Here is an 18,553-nt window from a genome sequence, read left to right as displayed (position 1 = left end):
GAAAAATCGTTTATATCCATTTCTAAGCTTTTCTCAGTATTCTTGTCTTGAGCAGGCTGCCTCTGATGGGTTGCCACAGAGGCAGAGCTCTGCCACCAGGCACCCGCTCCTCCAGCAGCAGAGCACTCCATGTGGGTTTCACATCCCCAGGAAGCCCTGGTGTGTGGTTAATACGTTTCACTAACCTCAGCAGTTACTGGAGTCAGAGGATTACACAATGTATTTTAAGTAAAGGATTGGTTTTCAGAAAGAGAAAAAAAAGCTGAAGTCTTCCTAAAGCCCTGGAAGTCCCTTTGGTTAGCCAGGGTTTCACTGAGAGAAACAGCGGATCTGCGCAGTGTGTGCTGCCACCGAGTGTCACTGCGCTGCACTTCAGGCAGCACGTGAGGCTGGGTGGTGTGTTGTTAAGCAGAGACTGTGGATGCTGTATGTAAAAGAAAAAAAAGCACGTAAGTAGAAGCACGTGTCCTTTCATCAGATCTAACGAGAAGAAAAGCAGTCGGATTTTGAAAACAGACCAAGGGAGCTCCAAGGCCCTGCAGTAAATAGGTAGTTCAGTAAGTGGTGACAGTTTTGACTTCAGCAGCCAGCACAGCAGTCCCTCGTGCATCACGGTCCCTCAGGAGCAGGAAGGTGTCAGAGCTGTGCCATCAGCTTTCTGTGCTCGGCAGCCCCAGGCAGTTGTCACACAGGTTTCACTTCATGCAGGGGATATCTGTGCTTCCAGAGGGAGGAAACACCTCTGCTGTGCACCATTTCTGACTCCAGAGGAACCCATCCTAGCAGCACCATTGCTTCAGATGGTCTGACCGCCCAAATTTATCAGTTGTGATTTAGCAGCTTGACTGGACAGATATGTACTTCAGTGATGGGTCGGCAGTTGGATTTGATGATCCTGGAGGTCTTTGAACCTCAATGATTCTGTGAGTCTGACCTACAGGTAGCTGACCTATTAAGTTATTAATAGTGATTTTCTTCTGGCTGATGGGTAGAAGAGCCGAAAACAGAACAGTGCTTGTTCTCCTGCCTGGTGTCGCAGAGAAATACATTGCATGGGCTGTTCAGCTAGGGAATAACACGTGCTGTCAAGTGTACCAGTTAGAGACTGAATTCTGCTTTGATGCAGTATAGATAGCGTACGAATTTGTGGAAGTCCATGAATTTACACCAAAGGGTGCTTTCGAAAGGATTGAAGGCACGATTTAGTTCATTAGCAGCAGATTTCTTTGGAAGCTCTCAGTGTTTGATTCTGTCACACATAACAGTGTGCTGTGGGAGGGTTGCCTTGCTCCCATGGGCTGTGCTCAGATCAGAGTGAGGTTTGCTAATGGCACATGCTGAGCATTCTCCACCACAGTGGAACCAGCAGCCACAGCCCTGCAGCACGTGAACAGCTCTTCTTTGTGCTTATCCTTCATGTCATTTGAAGTGCCACTGTCCTGAGAGAAACATCTTCCTAGAAGTTTCTTGAGCTACACAAGGGTGTTTACAGCTGCCAAAAGGACATTAGTTTTGATGAGCAGTTCTGGTTATCCGTGGCTCTGAGCAAGACAGAGAGCAAAGTTGCTGAAAGCAATGTGCAGGATAACACCGGGCTCTGCAGGGGTGGAAAGGGTGGGGAGACCAGCAGCACACACTATGACACCTGTAGTAGCATTGGAGACATGTGAAATGGCATGAAGAAAACATGTCCTGGGGGTTCTGAGCGTGTTTCCTGTGTCCTCGCTCCGCTGTGAACACGTGCTCAGGACCTGCTGCTGGGCAGCTCTGCCTCTCGCCATCCTTCCCCGCTCTGCCGGCCGCTCTCCGGTCACACTGTCTGCTGGGCTCAGGGCCCGGAGCCGTCCCTGGGAGACCTGTGCTGCAGCAGCCAATGGTGGGCTCAGCTGGGATGGGAGCGTTGCTTTCTGCGCTACCAGCGTGCGCTCATGCTGTGATTTCTGCCACCTGTCTTTCCGCAGCAGTTCCCGAGGCAGGGCCTGCAGCAGACGCAGCAGCAGCAGCAGACGGCGGCGCTGGTCCGGCAGCTGCAGAAGCAGCTCTCCAGTGAGTGCAGCCGTGTCTGTCCGTCCGTCTGTGGGGGGATGTGCAGTAGTGTCCCACTAACGTGGGAGCTGTCGGTGGCTGGCAGCAGGCCCTGCACCCGGCAGCCGTGTCACAGTGCGGCGCTGCAGCCGGCGCAGCTGGGGCTCTGTGGGTCCTGGAGGGCCGAGGCAGGGGCCGCCTGCCCGCACTGCTGCCCCACCGCTCGCCTCACTGCTGTGTGGCAGCGACCGACGGCGCGCTGCTGCTGAAACACGGTGCGCTGCGTTCTGTGCAGCTCGTTCTTTGCTTCGTCACCAGGTAACCAACCGCAGGGAGTGAACCAGTATGGGCATCCTTCACACTTCTGAGCCCAAAGGTGGGAAGGAGGCGGAACGTTCCGTTTGCACTGCAGAACAGAACATTCGAAATCCAATGCACTACTTATTGCTAGAAAGGAAACCTTCATTTCCTTCTCTTATTATTTTGGTAATTATTTTTCGTGCTGCAGTTGATGTGAGTGTGTAACGAGGTGGTTCTCGCAGGGGTTCGAATTTCTTTGCTTTTAATTAGATTTAAATGTAAGGACTTGTGGACCTATCTGAAGAATGTTATTGCAGATTTTATGAATTTGGTGCTTTTTAGGTCCCGTTCCTTTTAAAGAGGACAGAGAATGTTGGGTTTGTTTGTTTATCCGTGGGAAACATTCTGTCGTTGTTACTATTTATTTTTTTAAGAACTGCACTGGACCAAACTGCTGAATTGAAAGGCACTCCTGACCTTGGCATAACAGTTGATTTGTTCATTAAGATGTTCACCTCTTTGTTTGATGGTAGAACGAGCGTTGATTTGAATTGTGTTTATTTGACTGTAGTTTTCATACGCACTTTATAAAGTTCTTTGTTTAAAGTAACAACTCTCTCTCGCTCTCATTGTGGTAAGAAGGTGCTGAAGTGGGTTTACTGCTTGTATTAGAACTTCTTAAAGTTTATATTAAAAGCCACAATGTAATGTTAATAAACCAACTGAAAGTAGCAGCATTTCTTCATATGTGGTCTTTGTAACGTCCCGGCCCTTGGTGATCCTTGGAGGAGCGCTGAGGGCTGGGCAGGGCTGTGGGCCGGCAGGAAGGCAGGTCTGTTTGGCTCTGGGTGGTTCAGTGAGGAAATCCCACCCTGGGTTTCACAAAGGGGGGCTGAAAAAGTCCTTTCTGCCACTTCTGGGGCTGCCCGCACTGCGTGCCCCTGCCCTGCTGTGCCTCTTATCGGTGCGACCTTTTTACTGACTTGGTGTGGTAACCGCTCAAAAGTCTGGGTTGGATGCTTCATTTCTGGCCGAGCTTCAGTGGTGTAATGTTGGTTCTGTGTGAATCAAGATTAACTGCAGAAATGAGCTCTGCGCAGAAGCTCTATAAATAATACCATGATGCTCTCCTTCATGTTTCTGGGTTGGCCAGCAAGTTAAGAACTTTGTGCTAATCGTAACTTTGGTATTGTCTACAACAGCAGGAGTTGTTCAAGCTGTAAGCTGTTATATTTGCCTTATGTTATCCCACTTACAAGATTTAATCATATAAAGCAGTTAACGTGTAGATTCTGATTGTCTTTTAAAGTGATCAGATAAGTCTAACTTACATAAAAATTATTTCAGTTGTTTTTTTGGGTTGTTTGTTTGTTTGTTTGTTTTTACATGGATTTTCTTATCCCCAGTGGAAGTGTACTGTTCTTCATAGCAGATAAAGTTGTCACAGATGCTGACAGATGAGATTGGTGTAACCCAGCCTGTGTGGAAGGAAGCACACAGCAGACCACGTGCAGCTGATGTTCAGAAACGGTCATGCCAGCACAAAGGCTGCCCCAGCTGAGTATGAACTCTTAAATGAACAAATAAGTAAAATCTCCAGCTCGATCATAACGTGGTTAAATGAGAGGACAGAATCTGCATGTAGCTGTTGGCACTTTCTCACTCATGAGAACTTTGTGTGTTCATCAGCCGCTGCTGAGGGATTTGTTGTGGGAGGTTCGGATGCTGCGTAGCACTGAGGAGTTTCACTGCAGGCTGTCCTATGAGCGATGGCTGTTTTATCCCAGAAGAGGTACGTTACACTTCTTGAACTTCTCTGTTGTTATTTTAAAGGATGTGAAGAGCTAGTCTTGGTGAGGTGGGGGATGGTGACCCTGAGCTCTCCATGTGTCTGTTAGGTTTCCTGTAATGAGAAGGGAGTGCTTTCACCAACAGCAGTCCCTGCTCTGCTCTACAGCTGCTGCAGGGCAGCGTGGTCCCCTCCATGGCACACGTGAGTCCGCAGTTGGTGAGTTCAGGGGGAAAGGCTCTTCTGGCCCTTCAGTCCTGGTGTTAACGCTCCTAGGAAGAGCGTGAGTGAGACACTCAGAGCTGGAGTTACTGATTGATAGTTATTTGACCAGTCCAGTTCACCGTTTGGTTGCGCAGAATGCATGTGTGTCCATTTCCCTCTGTTCTGAAGGCAAAAGGTCTCTCCTTAGACCTACCCAGTGCATTGAGAAAGCAAAATTCTCAGTTGACGTGCAGGCTGACGTAATTGTTTTCTAAGTGAGAAATCTTTAAAAGAAATTTTGTGATAATTGGAAAATGATGCCAACCTGGACTAAAGCCCAAATTCTTCTGAATGCATCCTCCCAACGTTCTGCACAGAAGACCGTGAATCAGTCTTCACTGCTTGTTTCACCAGGGAATGTTTATTTTATAAAAATGTACCAAATAATCTATCATGTTAAGAAAGTAATCTGCAGCACGGTAAAATCTGTTCTTTGGTCCTTGGACATTCTTCCTTTCTGATCCATGCCACACAAGGTGAACATTATTAATCTAGTTTAAAAACATCAGTCCTGTACGGAAGTTCTCTAGGTACATTTCTAGAAAGTAATATTGTTCAGTATTCCAAGTTTGCTGGCAGGGCAAAAGTGCCTCAAGTTCAGTTTTATTTAGGTCCCTTCGATCACTGAATCAATGCTGGATGGCAATGCTAGATCTAATTTCCTTTTTCTTTTTGGTGTGCTCATTGCAGAGTGAATCCTGTAAATGTATTTAGGCACTTATGTGCCTTCGGCTGCCTTCGATTAAACTTATTCCAAGAATGAACTCAGTCCAGCTGTATACTTTGCTACCAATCACTCATTCTGTATTTCTTATTTCAAATGACATGAATGTATGTGACTGTGAAATCACTGCCAAGATGGTTCTTTGCTGTGCACTTGTACGTTCCAGAGTCTGACGGCCGGGGGTTCTGGATGATCAGCGTCCCCTGGGGATGCAGCAGTTCACTGCCAGGTGCTCGGCCGCGGTTACCTGGAGAGAGAACGGAGCGGTCAGGTAATTCCCATGTGATTTCTGGCTTTGGTATTCCCAGCGCCATGCAGCTGAGCTGAACTGCCGCACCAGGCATGGTACTTATGGTCTGCGGGGGTCTGTTTGTAATCCTCGGAGGATAGGCTACAATGGTGACAGGCACGGTTACAGACAGATCTCCGGCGGGGTTGTGGGCCTTGCACACGTAATTCCCCCTGTCGTGAATGGTAGCTGCTCGTATCACCAGCGTGCCATTTTCCAGCAGGATGTGTCTGCTGTTGATCTGAGGTCGGTCCAGCACGTGGCCACCTGGAAGAGTCCACGCCGTGCTGGGTTTGGGGCTGCCGTCGGACAGGCAGTGAAGCGACAACGATTCCCCGCTGATGCCCCTCATTGGCCCCTGGGGGTAAACGAGGATGGTGGGCTTCTGAGCAACTTCCAGGACGATCAGCTTTTCGATGTAGCCGACTTGGTTCTTAGCTGCACAGCGATACTTCCCGGCTTTGTCCCTGCTGGGGTTGCGGATGGTAAGGGTTCCATGGCTTCCTGGGAGGAACTCGGACATCCTGGTCCCCTTGGAGAACCACGTGCCATTGGGCAGCATCCAGCTTACTTCAGGTGGAGGGTTTCCATCCACAGAGCAGTTCAGTGTGATTGTTTTCCCAGGTTTTGCTATTATTTTTTCATTGAATGGATTTTTAAACATGGGTCGCCTCAGCATTTCCAGTACCTCCAGCCGCACCACCAGCATGCTCTCTCCCCAGTCGTTCCGTGCCACGCAGATAAAATCTGCTGTGTCAGAAGGCCTTAGGTTCCGGATTTCGAGCGTTCCGTTTTTGTGCACCACAATCCTGCTGCCGTAGTACGGAGCTGTCAGGAAAATGTTATCGGGCATGATCCACATGATCTGGGGGGGAGGCGTCCCTTCTGCCCTGCAGTCGATTTGTTTCTTCGAGTGCCTCACTGCAGTCACTTTAATGATCGTTTTGTTTGTGTATAAGCCATTTATGATAGGTGGTTTCGCAACAACATCCAGTTTATACAATTTTGTATCATCCCCTCCGGCGTTACGAGCAACACACATGTACTCCCCAGCATCCAGCAGCTTGGCTCGGCGGACTGACAGGGAGCCATTAGTGTGCAGCAGGTGCCTGTCTGTGGAAGAGGAGATCATGTCACTGGAAGGCAGCAACCAGAATATTTTTGGCTTAGGCTCCCCAGCAGCTTCACAGTCCAACAGCGCCGTATCCCCGGCTTTCACTTTAATGTACGTCTTGTGACTGTGCTTTATGCGAGGGGCTGCCGTGACGACTGTGATGTGTATTTTCATTTCATCTCTCCCCAGAGTGTTCTGAGCGTAGCAGGTGTAATCTCCCTCCTCTGTTGCTCCAGCTCTGTTGAGATACAGCGTTCCGTTGTCAAAGAGGACGTATCTGCCAGACCTGTGTCCGCTGTCGTCTGCCAGCATCGCGTTGTTGATCACTGTCCCATCCGGCAAACTCCAGGATATTTCTGGTGCAGGTGACCCGGAGGCCTTGCAGTCCACCTGGAAATCTTTTCCGTAGGGCACCAGTTTCTTGAAATACTGTTTCTGGTCAATCTTGGCTGGTTTCATTGTGATGCTGACTTTCATCAGTATCAGATCATCTCCAATTTTGTTCCTTGCGACACACAAATAGTCCCCCGCATCCTTTTCAGTAACTGCCTCGATAACCAGGGATCCATTGGGATACACGTGGATTCGACTTCCCATTCTGCTGGGGGGGAGAAAGAGGAAAAGAATTATGGAACAAAGTTCTGAAGGTGAATACTGAGTGCTGGCAGTGGCTTACGCTATTAACTTGTTAAGTATGGAGTGAGCTTTGCTCCTTGATTTCCTAATTTAAAGTTGTATTTCATAAATTAAAAATTCCTCATGGTATATATTCTGTATCAGATACCTGGCTAATTTAAGTACATTTTTAAAGGCACTATGCTCATGTTTCAGCACTTCCGTTTTCCTAGACTTCTTTCCTTCACTGAAAATACCAAGGCTTTTTTCCCACAACATTGGGATGTAAATGGTGGTGAATCAAATCTGGGTGCCTGCAGTGGATGAAAGAAACATAATGGGGCTGGGTCCTTCAGGAGTTGCTAAATGCTTACAATGGGCCCAAACTGATTTTGCACGGTATTTCTTTACATCCTTGCTAATGCACCTCTACTTTAAGCACCTCTTTTCCTCCTGTGCCTGCATTCAGCTCGAGCCTGCAGGCAGCAGGGGCTGAGAACATCACTGGTGCTGGAATGTGCTGCCTTTCACTCTGCCATGATTTCAGCCAGGAGATTGCTGTTGTTGGTACTACAGAGCTGTGTTCAGAAGTGAATTTAGCTCTTAATGGATCGTTCCAGTGACGTTCCACTCCCTTACACCAGCACTGGAGATGCTAGCACGTGAGTTTTCCAAGAGCTAAGGGAGAAAACAGGCTCCTACCTGTGCCACTGGTCTACGACCGCCTTGGATGGCAGCCTCCAGATTATCCTGGGCCGGGGCTCCCCTGTGGCCGTGCAGTTCAGCAGCAGTTTGTCCCCAAAGCTGAGCTGGGTCATGCCCTGGGAGGCGGCAGCTATCCTTGGCAGCGTGTCCCGGTGCCGCACAGTGAGGGTCACCACCCTGCGCTCCGAGCCCGTGGAGCTCGTGGCGATGCACTCGTAGTTCCCGCTGTCGGTGGGTGCGATGCTGCTGAGCCGCAGGGTGCCGTTGGGAAGCAGCAGCACCCCGGTGTCCACAAACTGCAGGGGCTTCACCACCGTCCCTTCGGGGAGGACCCAGTGGACGCGGGGCTGAGGATTCCCTTCTGCGGTGCAAGGAAGGCTCAGGTCTCGCCCCGCCATAGCTGTGATCTGCTGTCTCTTCTCCTCCACGATGACGGGAGGTGCTGCGATGACCTGCAGCTTCACAGTCAGCGTGTCAGCGCCTGCTGGGTTTGTGGCCGTGCATGTGTAGAGGCCCCTGTCGTAAACCGTGACATCCTTGATCATTAAGGTGCCATCCGGCTGCACGAGAACTTTCTGATTTCCCTGGGAAGAGCTGGAAACGTGCGTTTCGTTGGCCAGAACCCACGAGATGGAGGGAGGAGGTCTGCCCTCGGCCGGGCACCTCATGGCCACGGGCGTCCCGGCGTGGGCAGTGAGGAGCCGCGTGCCGCCGGCGATGCGGGGCGGGTAGGCCACCACCGCCAGCGTGGCCAGGAGCCGTGCTGTGCCCAGAGCGTTGGTGGCGGTGCAGCAGTACTGCCCGCCGTCCTGCAGGGCTGCCCGCACGATGGCGAGCGTGCCGTTGGGCAGCACCGACCACCTGCTGCCACTCGCTGGGGCATCGGTCTCTGCGGGAGGGAGGGACAACAGCACGGCATCAGACCTCTCCATCCCGCCTTGTTTTGCTCTGTACCCATATACGCTTTCCTTATCTTGGGCTACGCTGCCCAAATGCCCAAGACAGTGGTTGTAAGAAAGGGAGAAATCATAAATCCTACGTATGCAGTGGAAAAGCTTCAAAAGACAACCAAACCTAAGTTCTTTGGTAGAGACAAGACTCCGATACTGAAGGTAAGGCTTTGTGTAGCCTGAAGTACTTTGGTTCAGTTGTGTGCAGGTGTTGCAAATTGGTAAATGTTTTGCCCTTGCAATAACTTGATGTCATGGTTCATTATGTTCATTTGACTGCTCTGAAGCAGCAGGTAATGTGCAAGAAGAGCTTTAATCTTCTCACAGTAAGCACAAGGTTATTGTTTACGTATGCACATATTTAACATTTCCCTTAGCAACTGTTTTGTAGTCGGTATTAAGGCACTCCAGCAAGCATGCTGGGATGTCATTTTTCTCACTATTTCTTAGTTTGTGCCGTAACTGATCCTTCATGGTATTCCTAGGCAAGCACTACTGCCTGCAGCATGCCAACCACCTGCCAGACTGCGGCACCCGGAGCTGCCGAGCTTACCTGGGGAGATCTTGGTCCATTCTACTGTTGGCTGGGGGTTGCCCGTAGCTTCACACGGAATGAAAGCATCTGAGTTGGCCAGCACAGTGAAGGCAGCTAATTTTCCTCCAATTATTCTGGGCTTTGTGAAATAGTTTCCGCTTAAAGAGAACAAGGACAGAGGGATGCTGGTGGTGGATTTGTGATGCTGTCTCTGGTCAGACCAGCCGTCGGCAGAGCTGCCCCACAGGTATGCATGTGGAGCAGCCACCTGCCATGGTGTCGACACAGTCGGCGTGTTAACTGTTGAGGTTTTGCCTCCCCTTTCTGTAGGTGGCAGCCCAGCACCGATTCCCCCCATGGACGGTGCTGAGGTGGGACGCTGCTCTCTTAGAGCCATGGTGCCCAGAGCTCTGCTGCTCAGCTCGGTGCTGCCCAGGTCCAGGGGCCGTGCCACGGGGCTGCCTCGAGCGGCCTCCTTGTCTGTCCACAGGTGCGGCCGCTCAGCTGCTGGGGTGGAAGCTTTGAGGTGCTGAGCAGATTCTGAGCGCGCTGCGGCACTGACTGCAGCAGGATGCACTCGCTTGGCACCCAGAGGCTCTGAGGGCAGCGGGGGGGTTGAGGCTGTTGCAGTGGGGGTTTGTGGCCGAGGGCTGTGGGGCAGCAGTGACGCGGGAGGGTTGCTCACCACCATGCTGGGGGCTGCTGCTGTCTGCGGCGCTGTCGTGGGTCCGTGCTGTGCTGTGCCTGGTGGGGGCAGAGCCCATAGAGCTGGGACCCAGCCTGCGGGTGGGCTGTCAGACCCCGCTGCTGCAGGCGCGTGCCTGGTGGGCGCAGCGGGCGGGCTGGCTGCGGCTGTGGTGGCTGAGGCTGCGTCTGCTGTAGTGCGGGCGCCTGTGGTTGGGCTTTGAGAAGGAGCTGTTTTAGGGGGCCGCCTCCTCCTCTGACCTCTCCTTCTTCCTGTTCTGAACGCTTTTTGAGGAGCCACAGAAGCTGTAGTTGTTGGCTTTGCGCTCTCTCTGCCGGTTCCTCCAGCTGTGCTCATTGCAGGGCTGCAGTCAGGGGGCTTCTCTGACGTACTGCTGCTGTCAGCGGGTTTGCCTAAAGATGGGACGGGATCGATGTCCACTGAGATGGGTGTGAAGGGCAAAGGAGAGACGTGGGGTCTCGATGCCACTGCTGTAATTTCAGGAAGCAAGACTGATAACTCTGTTGGTGGAAGTGCACCTGTCCTCGGCACTTCCTTTTGTGTGCCATTTCCAAAGAGAAGTGCTCTTATAATTTTTCCTCCCTGGGAGTTTTTGGATGAGGATCTGGAGAAGACTGTTGGGGGAGCAGAAGCAGTCCTTGTGCTCATCATGTGTGTGATTTCTGCGGTGTGAGCTGTGCGGGTTGCAGACGTTGGCAGCCTGCTGCTAACAGGCTGTGCTTTGTAAGTGCTGCTGTGACACGGAGCTCTGCTCTCTGCTTCCTTCTGGGCAGCATCTCCGGTGCTTTGAGTAACTACAGGCAGTGCGGTGGAAGTGGCTCCTTGCCTTGCAGTGGGTGCACTGTCCTCTTCCATGAGGAATGCTGTGCTCCGAGCTGTGCCTTCTGAGTGCTCTGAGGACATATCTGTAGTAGAGGGGGAGGACAGAGGCGCTTCTGGGCTGAGCGGGTTGATGCTGCTGTGTGAGTTGTTGAAGGTGGGCACGTTAGGGCTGTGTGTTGAACTCAGCAGGACAGCTGGAGCAATAGCTGTTCTCCCTCCGGCAGAGCCTTGCTTCCCTGAATTGCGCCTGTGCTCTTTCATACTCAGAAGACGTCCTGGCCTGACCATTTTTCTCCTAGCAGAAACTTTCCTCCTTCTCCCATGTTGTTGCCGGGCCTGAGGTGTGTGGGTTGTCACATCCTGAATGATTTGAGCGTGCTGATGAGTAACGATGTTTGGGCCCAGTGGTAGTGCAGGAGTTACAGGTTTCTGAGCACTGTGGAAGTGAATGTGACCAAACTCAGAGTTTGGCTTGCTGATTGTTGCTGCAGATGCCTGACCATCTGTTTTGGTGGAAATCTTATCAGTAAACTCTGTAAAACCATGCATTTCACCCACTGCATTTTGGGAAGTTGCAGGTGTGCTGCTGTTTGTAATATTCCCCGTGGTTGTCGCAGATACAGCCTTTAAATATAGACTGTTATGTTCTCCAGGAGGTGCTGATCTTTGCTGAGCACTGATGAGCACGGATGTTCTGCTTGCTCCCTCTGTTGCCATCGATTGCTTCCCACCGCTTGCTGATGTTTGGCTTAAATTGGGTCTTTCCCATGAGTCTGAGGTGGTGGTCATAGGGTTTAGATCTGCTGGTGTGGGGCTGACGGATGGGCTGGGCTGTGGGAAGGGAGCGGGTGGGGGGGTCCCGGCCCCTGCAGGGGCTGTGCTACCAGCTGTGCTCCCCAGGGAAGACATGGTGGCCCCCTCTGTTACCACTATCATGAACTCTTGTTCTGGGGAGATGGCAGCACCAGACGTTTCCTCCTCATCCGCAGGCACCGTTGAGAACTCATGGACCTGAACAGGTGGGGTTGTCTCCACTTCTTGTTTTTCTGTCCCGGGTGGGTTCCTCTTTGCTTTTTCCAGAAAGGCCGCCCAGCGCTGGGGGTTGGCTCTCTTGGCTGAGGAGCCAAAGCGCCTTCGATGCCCCCTGAGCCTCCTGCCAGCTTTGTCCCTGTGCTGACGGCTCGTCATCCTCCTGGGGCCGCTGCCAGTGCGGGTGCTGTGCGTGCCCTGCTGTCTGTGTGCTGGGGCACTGGGCTCCCGACCCATCCAGCTCAGCAGGGCAGCTGAGGAATTCTGCCTTCCTCTACCTGAGGGCAGCGCTGCATCACCAGAGCCATCGCTCTCTTCCCACTCTCCCGCAGCCACGGGTGCTTTCTGTGGGGTGCTTTTGCCCTCTCTAACCAGCACTTGGAAAATCAAAAGATCAACACCGTACTGGTTGGCTGCAACACATCTAAAGTAGCCGTTGTCTCGCTCTGTTACCCCCTGTATTCTTAAGGTACCGTTGCCAAAAATCTGTTTGTTTCTTACGGAGTGGTGAAGAACCACTCTCTCAGGTAACACCCAACTAATGGCAGCATCTGGAACAGCGGCAGAGGTACAGGGAAGGTCCAGAATGCTGCCAACCGCTGTGGAAAATTGGGCCCCATTTACACTGCTGTGTTCCACGTAAGGATCAACCACAGTGATTCTAAACGTGAGGACATCTGCATCGTGACCATTTGTGCCGATGCAGTGATAGAGCCCAGAGTCAAACGTATCAGCTGTTCGTAACGTGAATGTCCCGGATTTTGCTACTACAATTCTGCCGTCCTCACTGACATAAGGGGCTCTGACTTTGCTCCCATCAGCCAATATCCACTCTATGGCAGGAGCTGGCTGCCCGATTGCTTGGCAGTCCAGTTGTGCAGTTCTCCCGACTGGAACAGTGTGTTCTGTTTGTGTTTTGTTGTCCCTGGAGATCACTGTCCAGTTCTTTCCCACTTTCTTTTGGTCAACAGTGGGCAAAACTATCTCAGCATCAGTGAAGTACTGGATGTGCAGCGTGCTAAGTGTGGTTGCTGTCCTGTCAAGCTGCAGTGCCACTTTGTTTTGCATTAACCACGATGGTTCAGCTCTGAGTTCAGCCTCCACCTTGGTAAAAAGTTCATCTTTTTCAGAGTAGTTTTGCTTATATTGGTAAGTGATGAAAGGTGTTTCAGCTGCGACGGCACTCCTGTCGAGTTTGAGGGGAGAATTACTGTACAGGGCCAGTATGCTCCACAGCTGCTGAATGTGTCCGTAGGCGATGTCGCACACGAGAAATGATGAGAATGATGTTCTGAGGACTGTGACGTTGTCCTCTTTGTCAAATGAGATGGGAGACATTTCTTTTGGTTTCTGAACGTTGCAAACCAAGTTACCTCGATTTCCTCCTTGGTCAGTCATGTTCAAAACCACAGATCCTATGGGAGCTAGGAAGTCCTTGGGAGATACAGAGCTGAAATCCCCATCCTCTGGCACTGTGAGGTTTTTGAGTTTCAGGGTGTGATGTATGACTGGCTTAGTGCAGGTCAGAGCTGCAGGAGGAATACCCACAAAGTTCTTCCCTTTGCAGTTCCTGGGGCTGGCACAGACTGGGCATTGCTGAGCACCAGAACTTCGGTCTTTTTTGCACTTTATGACATCTGAAGGAAAGAAAAACACAGTTTTAGCATTAGGATCAGGACTCTTAGAAGTTGAAAAAACAAACAGAACCAAAGCAGATGCTGGGGAGTAACGTTTTGAGTAGAGGGGATAAAAATAAGAAATAATAGAAGTGCAAAGGATTGGTGCAGGCGTGCTGTAATGGCCTGCTGTTCACAAAGGGATCATTGGCTGCTGTAAAGGAGTGACAAGTTTCATGTAGCTGCTTCTGCTTTACATCAGTTAATTTGCTGTGATATTTGAGGGGTGTAGCACAAATAACAACGCATCCAGTACCTCTGGAAGACTGACAGCAGGTGTCAGCAGGTCGATCATCAGCATTCGAACAATTAGAGATATATCAGATGCCATTGTGTTTCCAGTCTTCCCTAGGAGTGTATATCAATAAATAAAGGACGATGCTATCAGCAAGAAGATGCTGTAAGGTGATTAAAAAGAACAAGCAAAGCCGTCAGCTCACCTGGCCTCTGTTCTGCCCATTCTGCAAACCACTGCAGATCGCAGTCGCAGGCCCATGGGTTCCCATGGAGGTAAATGCTCTCCAGCTCAGACATGTAGGAAAACATTTCTCGTGGTAGCGAGGTCAACGTGTTGTCAGACAGGTGTACGTGCTTTATGGAGGATACTTTAAATATTTGGAGGTAGCTCAAGGTGACAAAAGTGTCCGGATGGAGCTGCTTCAGGAGATTTCCTTCCAAGTGGACCAACCTCAGTGATGTGAGGCCATAGAAAACGTTGGGATTTACAAATTTAATTTCATTGTGGTCCATGTGCAACCGGACCAAGCTCTTCAGACCATAGAAGGCATCTTGCTGAAGAACACTGACCTTGTTGTAGCTCATCTTTAAGACCTGTTGACGAAAAAGCAACGTTACATTGCTGTAAGGCTCCCAGGCCATTCGGATTGGTGGTTACTCTGAAGTATTGCAACAGACCAGCAGGGCAAATGGCTGGGAAAAAAGCATTATTGGGAACTGTATGGGAATTATTTGTGGTTGTAGAAGGTAACAGCTGAGCTCTCGGGCACAGGAGTGGCCTTCACGAGGGTTACTGGATCCTGGAGATGTGCACACTCACCCGTTAGCTGCTTTCTGTCTCTCCCTCCTCACCTCTCATACTCCAAAGCAATCGAGTCACCGCTGTGTTTTCTGAGCACTTCAGGTCTTTCATGGTCACAAATGGTCACAGCTACAATGGTTTTACTTCTCTGTAATTATTAACAACAGCTCTGGATTGAAATTTAACTGGAGAGTAACTGTTAACTGACATGGAATTGGTTGGGAATGGTTGGTCATAAATAATCGTTCAATTACTTCTGTGTGTATGACTGACTAGATGGCAAATACAGATAGAGGATAGATGGATGCCATACTAGCTGTGACTGATTAATTGAAGACTGCAGATGCAGCACTTGGAGCTCTGCAGCCTTCCTCACATAGAAGAAAGTCTCAATTGCAGCTGCCAGTTAAGATATTACGTCAGATATGTGCCAGTGTTCATCTCTCTCTTGACTCTACGCCTGAATGCCCACCTGGGAAGGAAAGGCATTTCCCGTGAGGTGGCTGTTGGATGTCCTTACCTTTCACAGGGGTACCATTAGGAACAGGAAACCAAAAGGTTGAAGGCGGCTGGGCTGCTCCCCCACACTGGTATTGCTGTCTGATTGCCTAAAGGTCATAATGGAAGCTAAGGCTGGGTTATCTCCAACACGTCGTCCTTACCTGTAGTGAACGTAAATCCCTGAACACCTTCTCAGGGATTGCGTTTATCTCATTGCTGTGCAGCATCAGTAACTCCAGTTTCTCCAGGCCGGCAAAGTCCGTGTCAGTCAGTGTGAGCAAGCTGTTGTACCTGGAACAAACAGCATCCCAGACCTGACCTGGCTGTGTCACACAGCCACACGTCTTGTTTTAAAGGAAACCAACCAAAAACGGAAGAAAACTCTCTGAAATGTGTAAAGGGAGGCAGCGCTTCTGATAGCGAAGATGAAGTGTTATGTAAGTCATCTGTTCTCCTTAGCACAGAGTTTGTTGACTTGTCCCAGGCAGCTTCCTGAAGGCTGTATTCCAACTGGATATGGGAAATAATTGCAACAGCATGCAGACAAGAATGCCAGTTTGGGGCTGCAGGGACCAGGGCAAGGGGTGCATGTAATGGCGGAGGGCTGCAATACGGCATTGCCCTTCTGCATCGTACTGTCATGGAGAAGACCTGGAAAGGCTTCCTTTGCAGTGTGAGAACAACCCGCACTCAGCGCTGCCCCTGACCGTGGAGCTGCAGCCCTGCAGGGTCTCGCTGTCCTCTGCTGCCCTTCCTGCCACCCTCTGCTCTTTTCAGGAGTGCTTCTGGACCTTCATTTCCTCTACATCCTACCTTGCTGACACGGCCTGATCTGCTTCTCACACAGCCATCACAACTCCCGTGCCCAGTGGTCATGAGCAGAGATTAATTCCCCAGTTAGATAGCTGGCCTTTCTGTCATAGCAGAGAGTGCTGCAAACACGTCCTTGGGCAACACAGCCCTCCAGAAGTGCTGGTGCTGAGCCGTAGGCTTTCATACACCGCTCTCCTGGGAAATGCTGCCAAACCAGAGAAGGAAAAGGGAGCTGTGACCAGGGAGCCGGCAGCAGGGCAGGGAAAAGCTCCCATGGAAACCTCCTTTTGTCTTTTTCACGTACACCTTTGGACAACTTAAGGCCATGCGTATCCAAAGTGCTACTGGGGCAGCCAGACATGGCTGCTGCGTGGCCATTGGGCTCATGGCAGAGGATGCTTGCGGGAAAGCCCTTTGACAGACCTGTCAAGCCTGTGTGTAATCTATTCTCTGCTCTTTCTGATCACCTGAACTGGATCGTTTTGGTGTCTGAAGTATTCAGATAAATGCTATTTCCCATAAGCTGGATAAATAACAGTGTAGAAAACAGTATTGCATGACATTCTGAAGTCACAGCATAAGTCTTTGAAGATTTGAACACTTGTGCTGTGTTTCTGGCCCCACTGGAGCTCTGAGCTGTCTTTTCCCAGAAGGAATTATCTCTGTTTCAGATCCCTTCAGAGTTCAATGTTACAGATGCAAGGTGTTCAGATAATGTAAAAGAACTCATTTAAATCCAAAACTTTTTAAGATTCTCGCATCCATCACACTTCTGCACAGTGTTGGAGGTCTTACACTTCTCTAGCTCTCATTGCCTCGTTGCGGCCACCTCTGAATAATGCAAACCACTCACCGAAGTTTCATTCCCCGCCCGGGTTAGTTTCTAGCCCTACGGCTGGGAACTCTCAGTTATTACTTGGCGGAGCAGAGCGCTGAAAGATACCCGCTCAGAGGCGCGGCGCCGACCCGAACGTACCCCAGGTTGATGCGCTCCACGTCCGGAGCGATGCGCGGAGGGACGGCGGTGAAGTAGCGGAAGGTGCAGTGCACCTCGGCGGGGCCGTAGCAGGCGCAGAGGCGGGGGCAGGCGGCGGGCAGCGCGGCCAGGCGGGCGGCCAGGCAGGCGGCGAGCAGCGGCCGCAGCCAACAGCGGCGCGGGGCGCCCATCGTGCGGGTACCGCTGCGGGGCGGCCGTCACGGCGCGGGGAGCGGACGGGATCCTCCCGCACGGGAAGCAAAGCCGCGCGTTCGGAGCGCCGCCGTGCCGTGCCGTGCCGTGCCGTGCCGTGCCGTGCCGTGCCGTGCCGTGCCGTGCCGTGCCGTGCCGCTCCAGGCGACGAAGCTTCGCGGCTTCAAAGGAGCGCCGGCCCGCCGGGCTGAGCCGAAGCTCTCGGTTCTGCTCTCGGGTTTCGGATCGCTGAAATAAAACGCGTCGTTCTGAAGAAGCGGCCGCACACCCTTCGTTTGACGGAGACGCGCACCCCGCACCGTCGCTTGCAGGTAACGCGTAACGTCGCGACGGAGAAAAAGTCGGAGCCGCGCATGTGGCCGCCGATACCCCACGGCGGTCCGGCCGTTTATAAATCTGCTAGCAATTTGTCCTCGGGAAGGAACACGTCAGCTCCTTTCGTGCCAGTAATTACTCCAAACGACTGTCACTAATTTCAAAGCCCCTCGAGGCATCGCCGCACCTTCCCTCCACCCCCCGCCTCTCCCCGCCCGGCCGTGCTAGGGAGCGGAGCCGGCACCTGTCCTGTCCCCCTACCTGCGCCAGCGGAGCCCCGGCGGGTGCTGCCCCGGGGCCGGGACCGGAGCGGTCGGCACAGCCCAGCCCAACCCGGCCCGCTGCCTCCTCCTCCTGCTGGCAGGCGGGGGTCGTGGCTCCGGGCTCGGCTCTGCGCGGCTCCGGGCGCTCCGGGGCTCGCGGACCCCCGCGGCTCGGCTGGAGCGTTCCCCCGAGGCAAGGAAGGAACGGCACCGCCGAGATTTGGCATCAGGGAGCGAACGCTCTCCCGTGGTTTCCCCCCCGGCAGCCGCCGGTGACACTGCAAACTCCCAGCTGCCTCGAGGAGTGATCTTCCTCCGCCAGTGCTTCAGCTCCTCATGTTTTGCTGGATGGTGTTTGTAACATCGGTAAGCTTAATCGGCGGCATGCTTCTGTGCAAAGGCTGTTAGGGGAGGTTAGGGCATCGCCGCGTGGCTCGAAAGCTGTGAGACCTTACTAGTGCATTTTAAAAGGTGCCTTAATTATTGCTAAATGATTATGTCTGTATGCAGTCAGTGTTACGTGAAGTTAAATGTGAGCCTTCTGATCCAAAGGAAGTTTCTGGCACAGAATTAGGAGCTGGGATCTTTGAGGAAACCCATCTCAGGGTGCCACTGCGGGGCCCGTGTCCTCTTTCTCCTTTCTAAGTGTCTTACTCAATGTTGGTATCTGCCAATGCCATTGCTTCTACCAGCAAGACCACCAGATCAGAGGTTCTCCCCCAGCCCTCAGTTTGCCCCGGTACAGCCTAAAGCCCCTTGGCGCCTTGGCTCTGTTCAGCTTTTCAGTCCCTTTACACTGAGGTCAGTGGGTGGGACGTGCAGCACGCAGCTGGTGTCTCATCTGCTCCACCACGACATCATTTCTGTCTTTGCAGAGCAAACAGCTGCTG

General features: G+C 51.8%; 2 protein-coding genes across 18 annotated transcripts in view; one reads left to right on the top strand and one right to left on the bottom strand.

The window, feature by feature from the left end:
- Positions 1 to 3,059, top strand: part of MED12L (mediator complex subunit 12L) — a 101,920-nt gene extending 98,861 nt beyond the window's left edge. For all 15 annotated transcript variants that reach the window (XM_052687478.1, XM_052687476.1, XM_052687468.1 and 12 more), the window contains 2 exons: positions 1,962 to 2,046; positions 2,344 to 3,059. In XM_052687478.1, the coding sequence (XP_052543438.1) occupies positions 1,962 to 2,046; positions 2,344 to 2,393 (135 nt within the window). In that variant the 3' untranslated portion in view covers positions 2,394 to 3,059. The remainder of the gene's footprint in view (positions 1 to 1,961; positions 2,047 to 2,343) is intronic.
- Positions 206 to 17,162, bottom strand: IGSF10 (immunoglobulin superfamily member 10). 3 transcript variants are annotated; one of them, XM_052687484.1, is made up of 6 exons: positions 16,873 to 17,162; positions 15,245 to 15,374; positions 13,984 to 14,374; positions 9,329 to 13,504; positions 7,823 to 8,714; positions 206 to 7,103 (listed from the first exon to the last, which is right to left on the bottom strand). In XM_052687484.1, exons 1-6 carry the CDS (start codon positions 17,061 to 17,063, stop codon positions 5,195 to 5,197), a joined length of 7,689 nt encoding a protein of 2,562 aa, XP_052543444.1. In that variant the 5' UTR covers positions 17,064 to 17,162; the 3' UTR covers positions 206 to 5,194. The 3 variants fall into 3 exon arrangements, with proteins under 3 accessions (XP_052543444.1, XP_052543446.1, XP_052543443.1); XM_052687486.1 differs by lacking the exon at positions 16,873 to 17,162 and having other exon boundaries at positions 206 to 7,106; positions 15,245 to 15,349; XM_052687483.1 differs by lacking the exons at positions 9,329 to 13,504; positions 13,984 to 14,374; positions 15,245 to 15,374; positions 16,873 to 17,162 and having other exon boundaries at positions 206 to 7,106; positions 7,823 to 9,204.
- Between the last annotated feature and the right edge of the window lie 1,391 nt (positions 17,163 to 18,553).

The sequence above is a fragment of the Tympanuchus pallidicinctus genome, unplaced genomic scaffold (assembly GCF_026119805.1).
Source record: "Tympanuchus pallidicinctus isolate F22 unplaced genomic scaffold, pur_lepc_1.0 scaffold22, whole genome shotgun sequence".
In the NCBI taxonomy this organism is placed as follows: domain Eukaryota; kingdom Metazoa; phylum Chordata; class Aves; order Galliformes; family Phasianidae; genus Tympanuchus; species Tympanuchus pallidicinctus.
Note: the sequence above shows the minus strand (reverse complement) of the source record. Positions and strands in the feature narration are given on the sequence as shown.

Bases quoted from the DNA above. Each gene is read 5' to 3' on its own strand.
- IGSF10 (XM_052687484.1), bottom strand. From the start codon at position 17,063: ATGGGCGCCCCGCGCCGCTGTTGGCTGCGGCCGCTGCTCGCCGCCTGC. The intron at 15,375-16,872 runs GTACGTTCGGGT...TGTTTGTTCCAG, and splicing joins GTGGAGCGCATCAACCTGGG to GTACAACAGCTTGCTCACAC. The intron at 7,104-7,822 runs GTAGGAGCCTGT...CCCCCCCAGCAG, and splicing joins GTCGTAGACCAGTGGCACAG to AATGGGAAGTCGAATCCACG.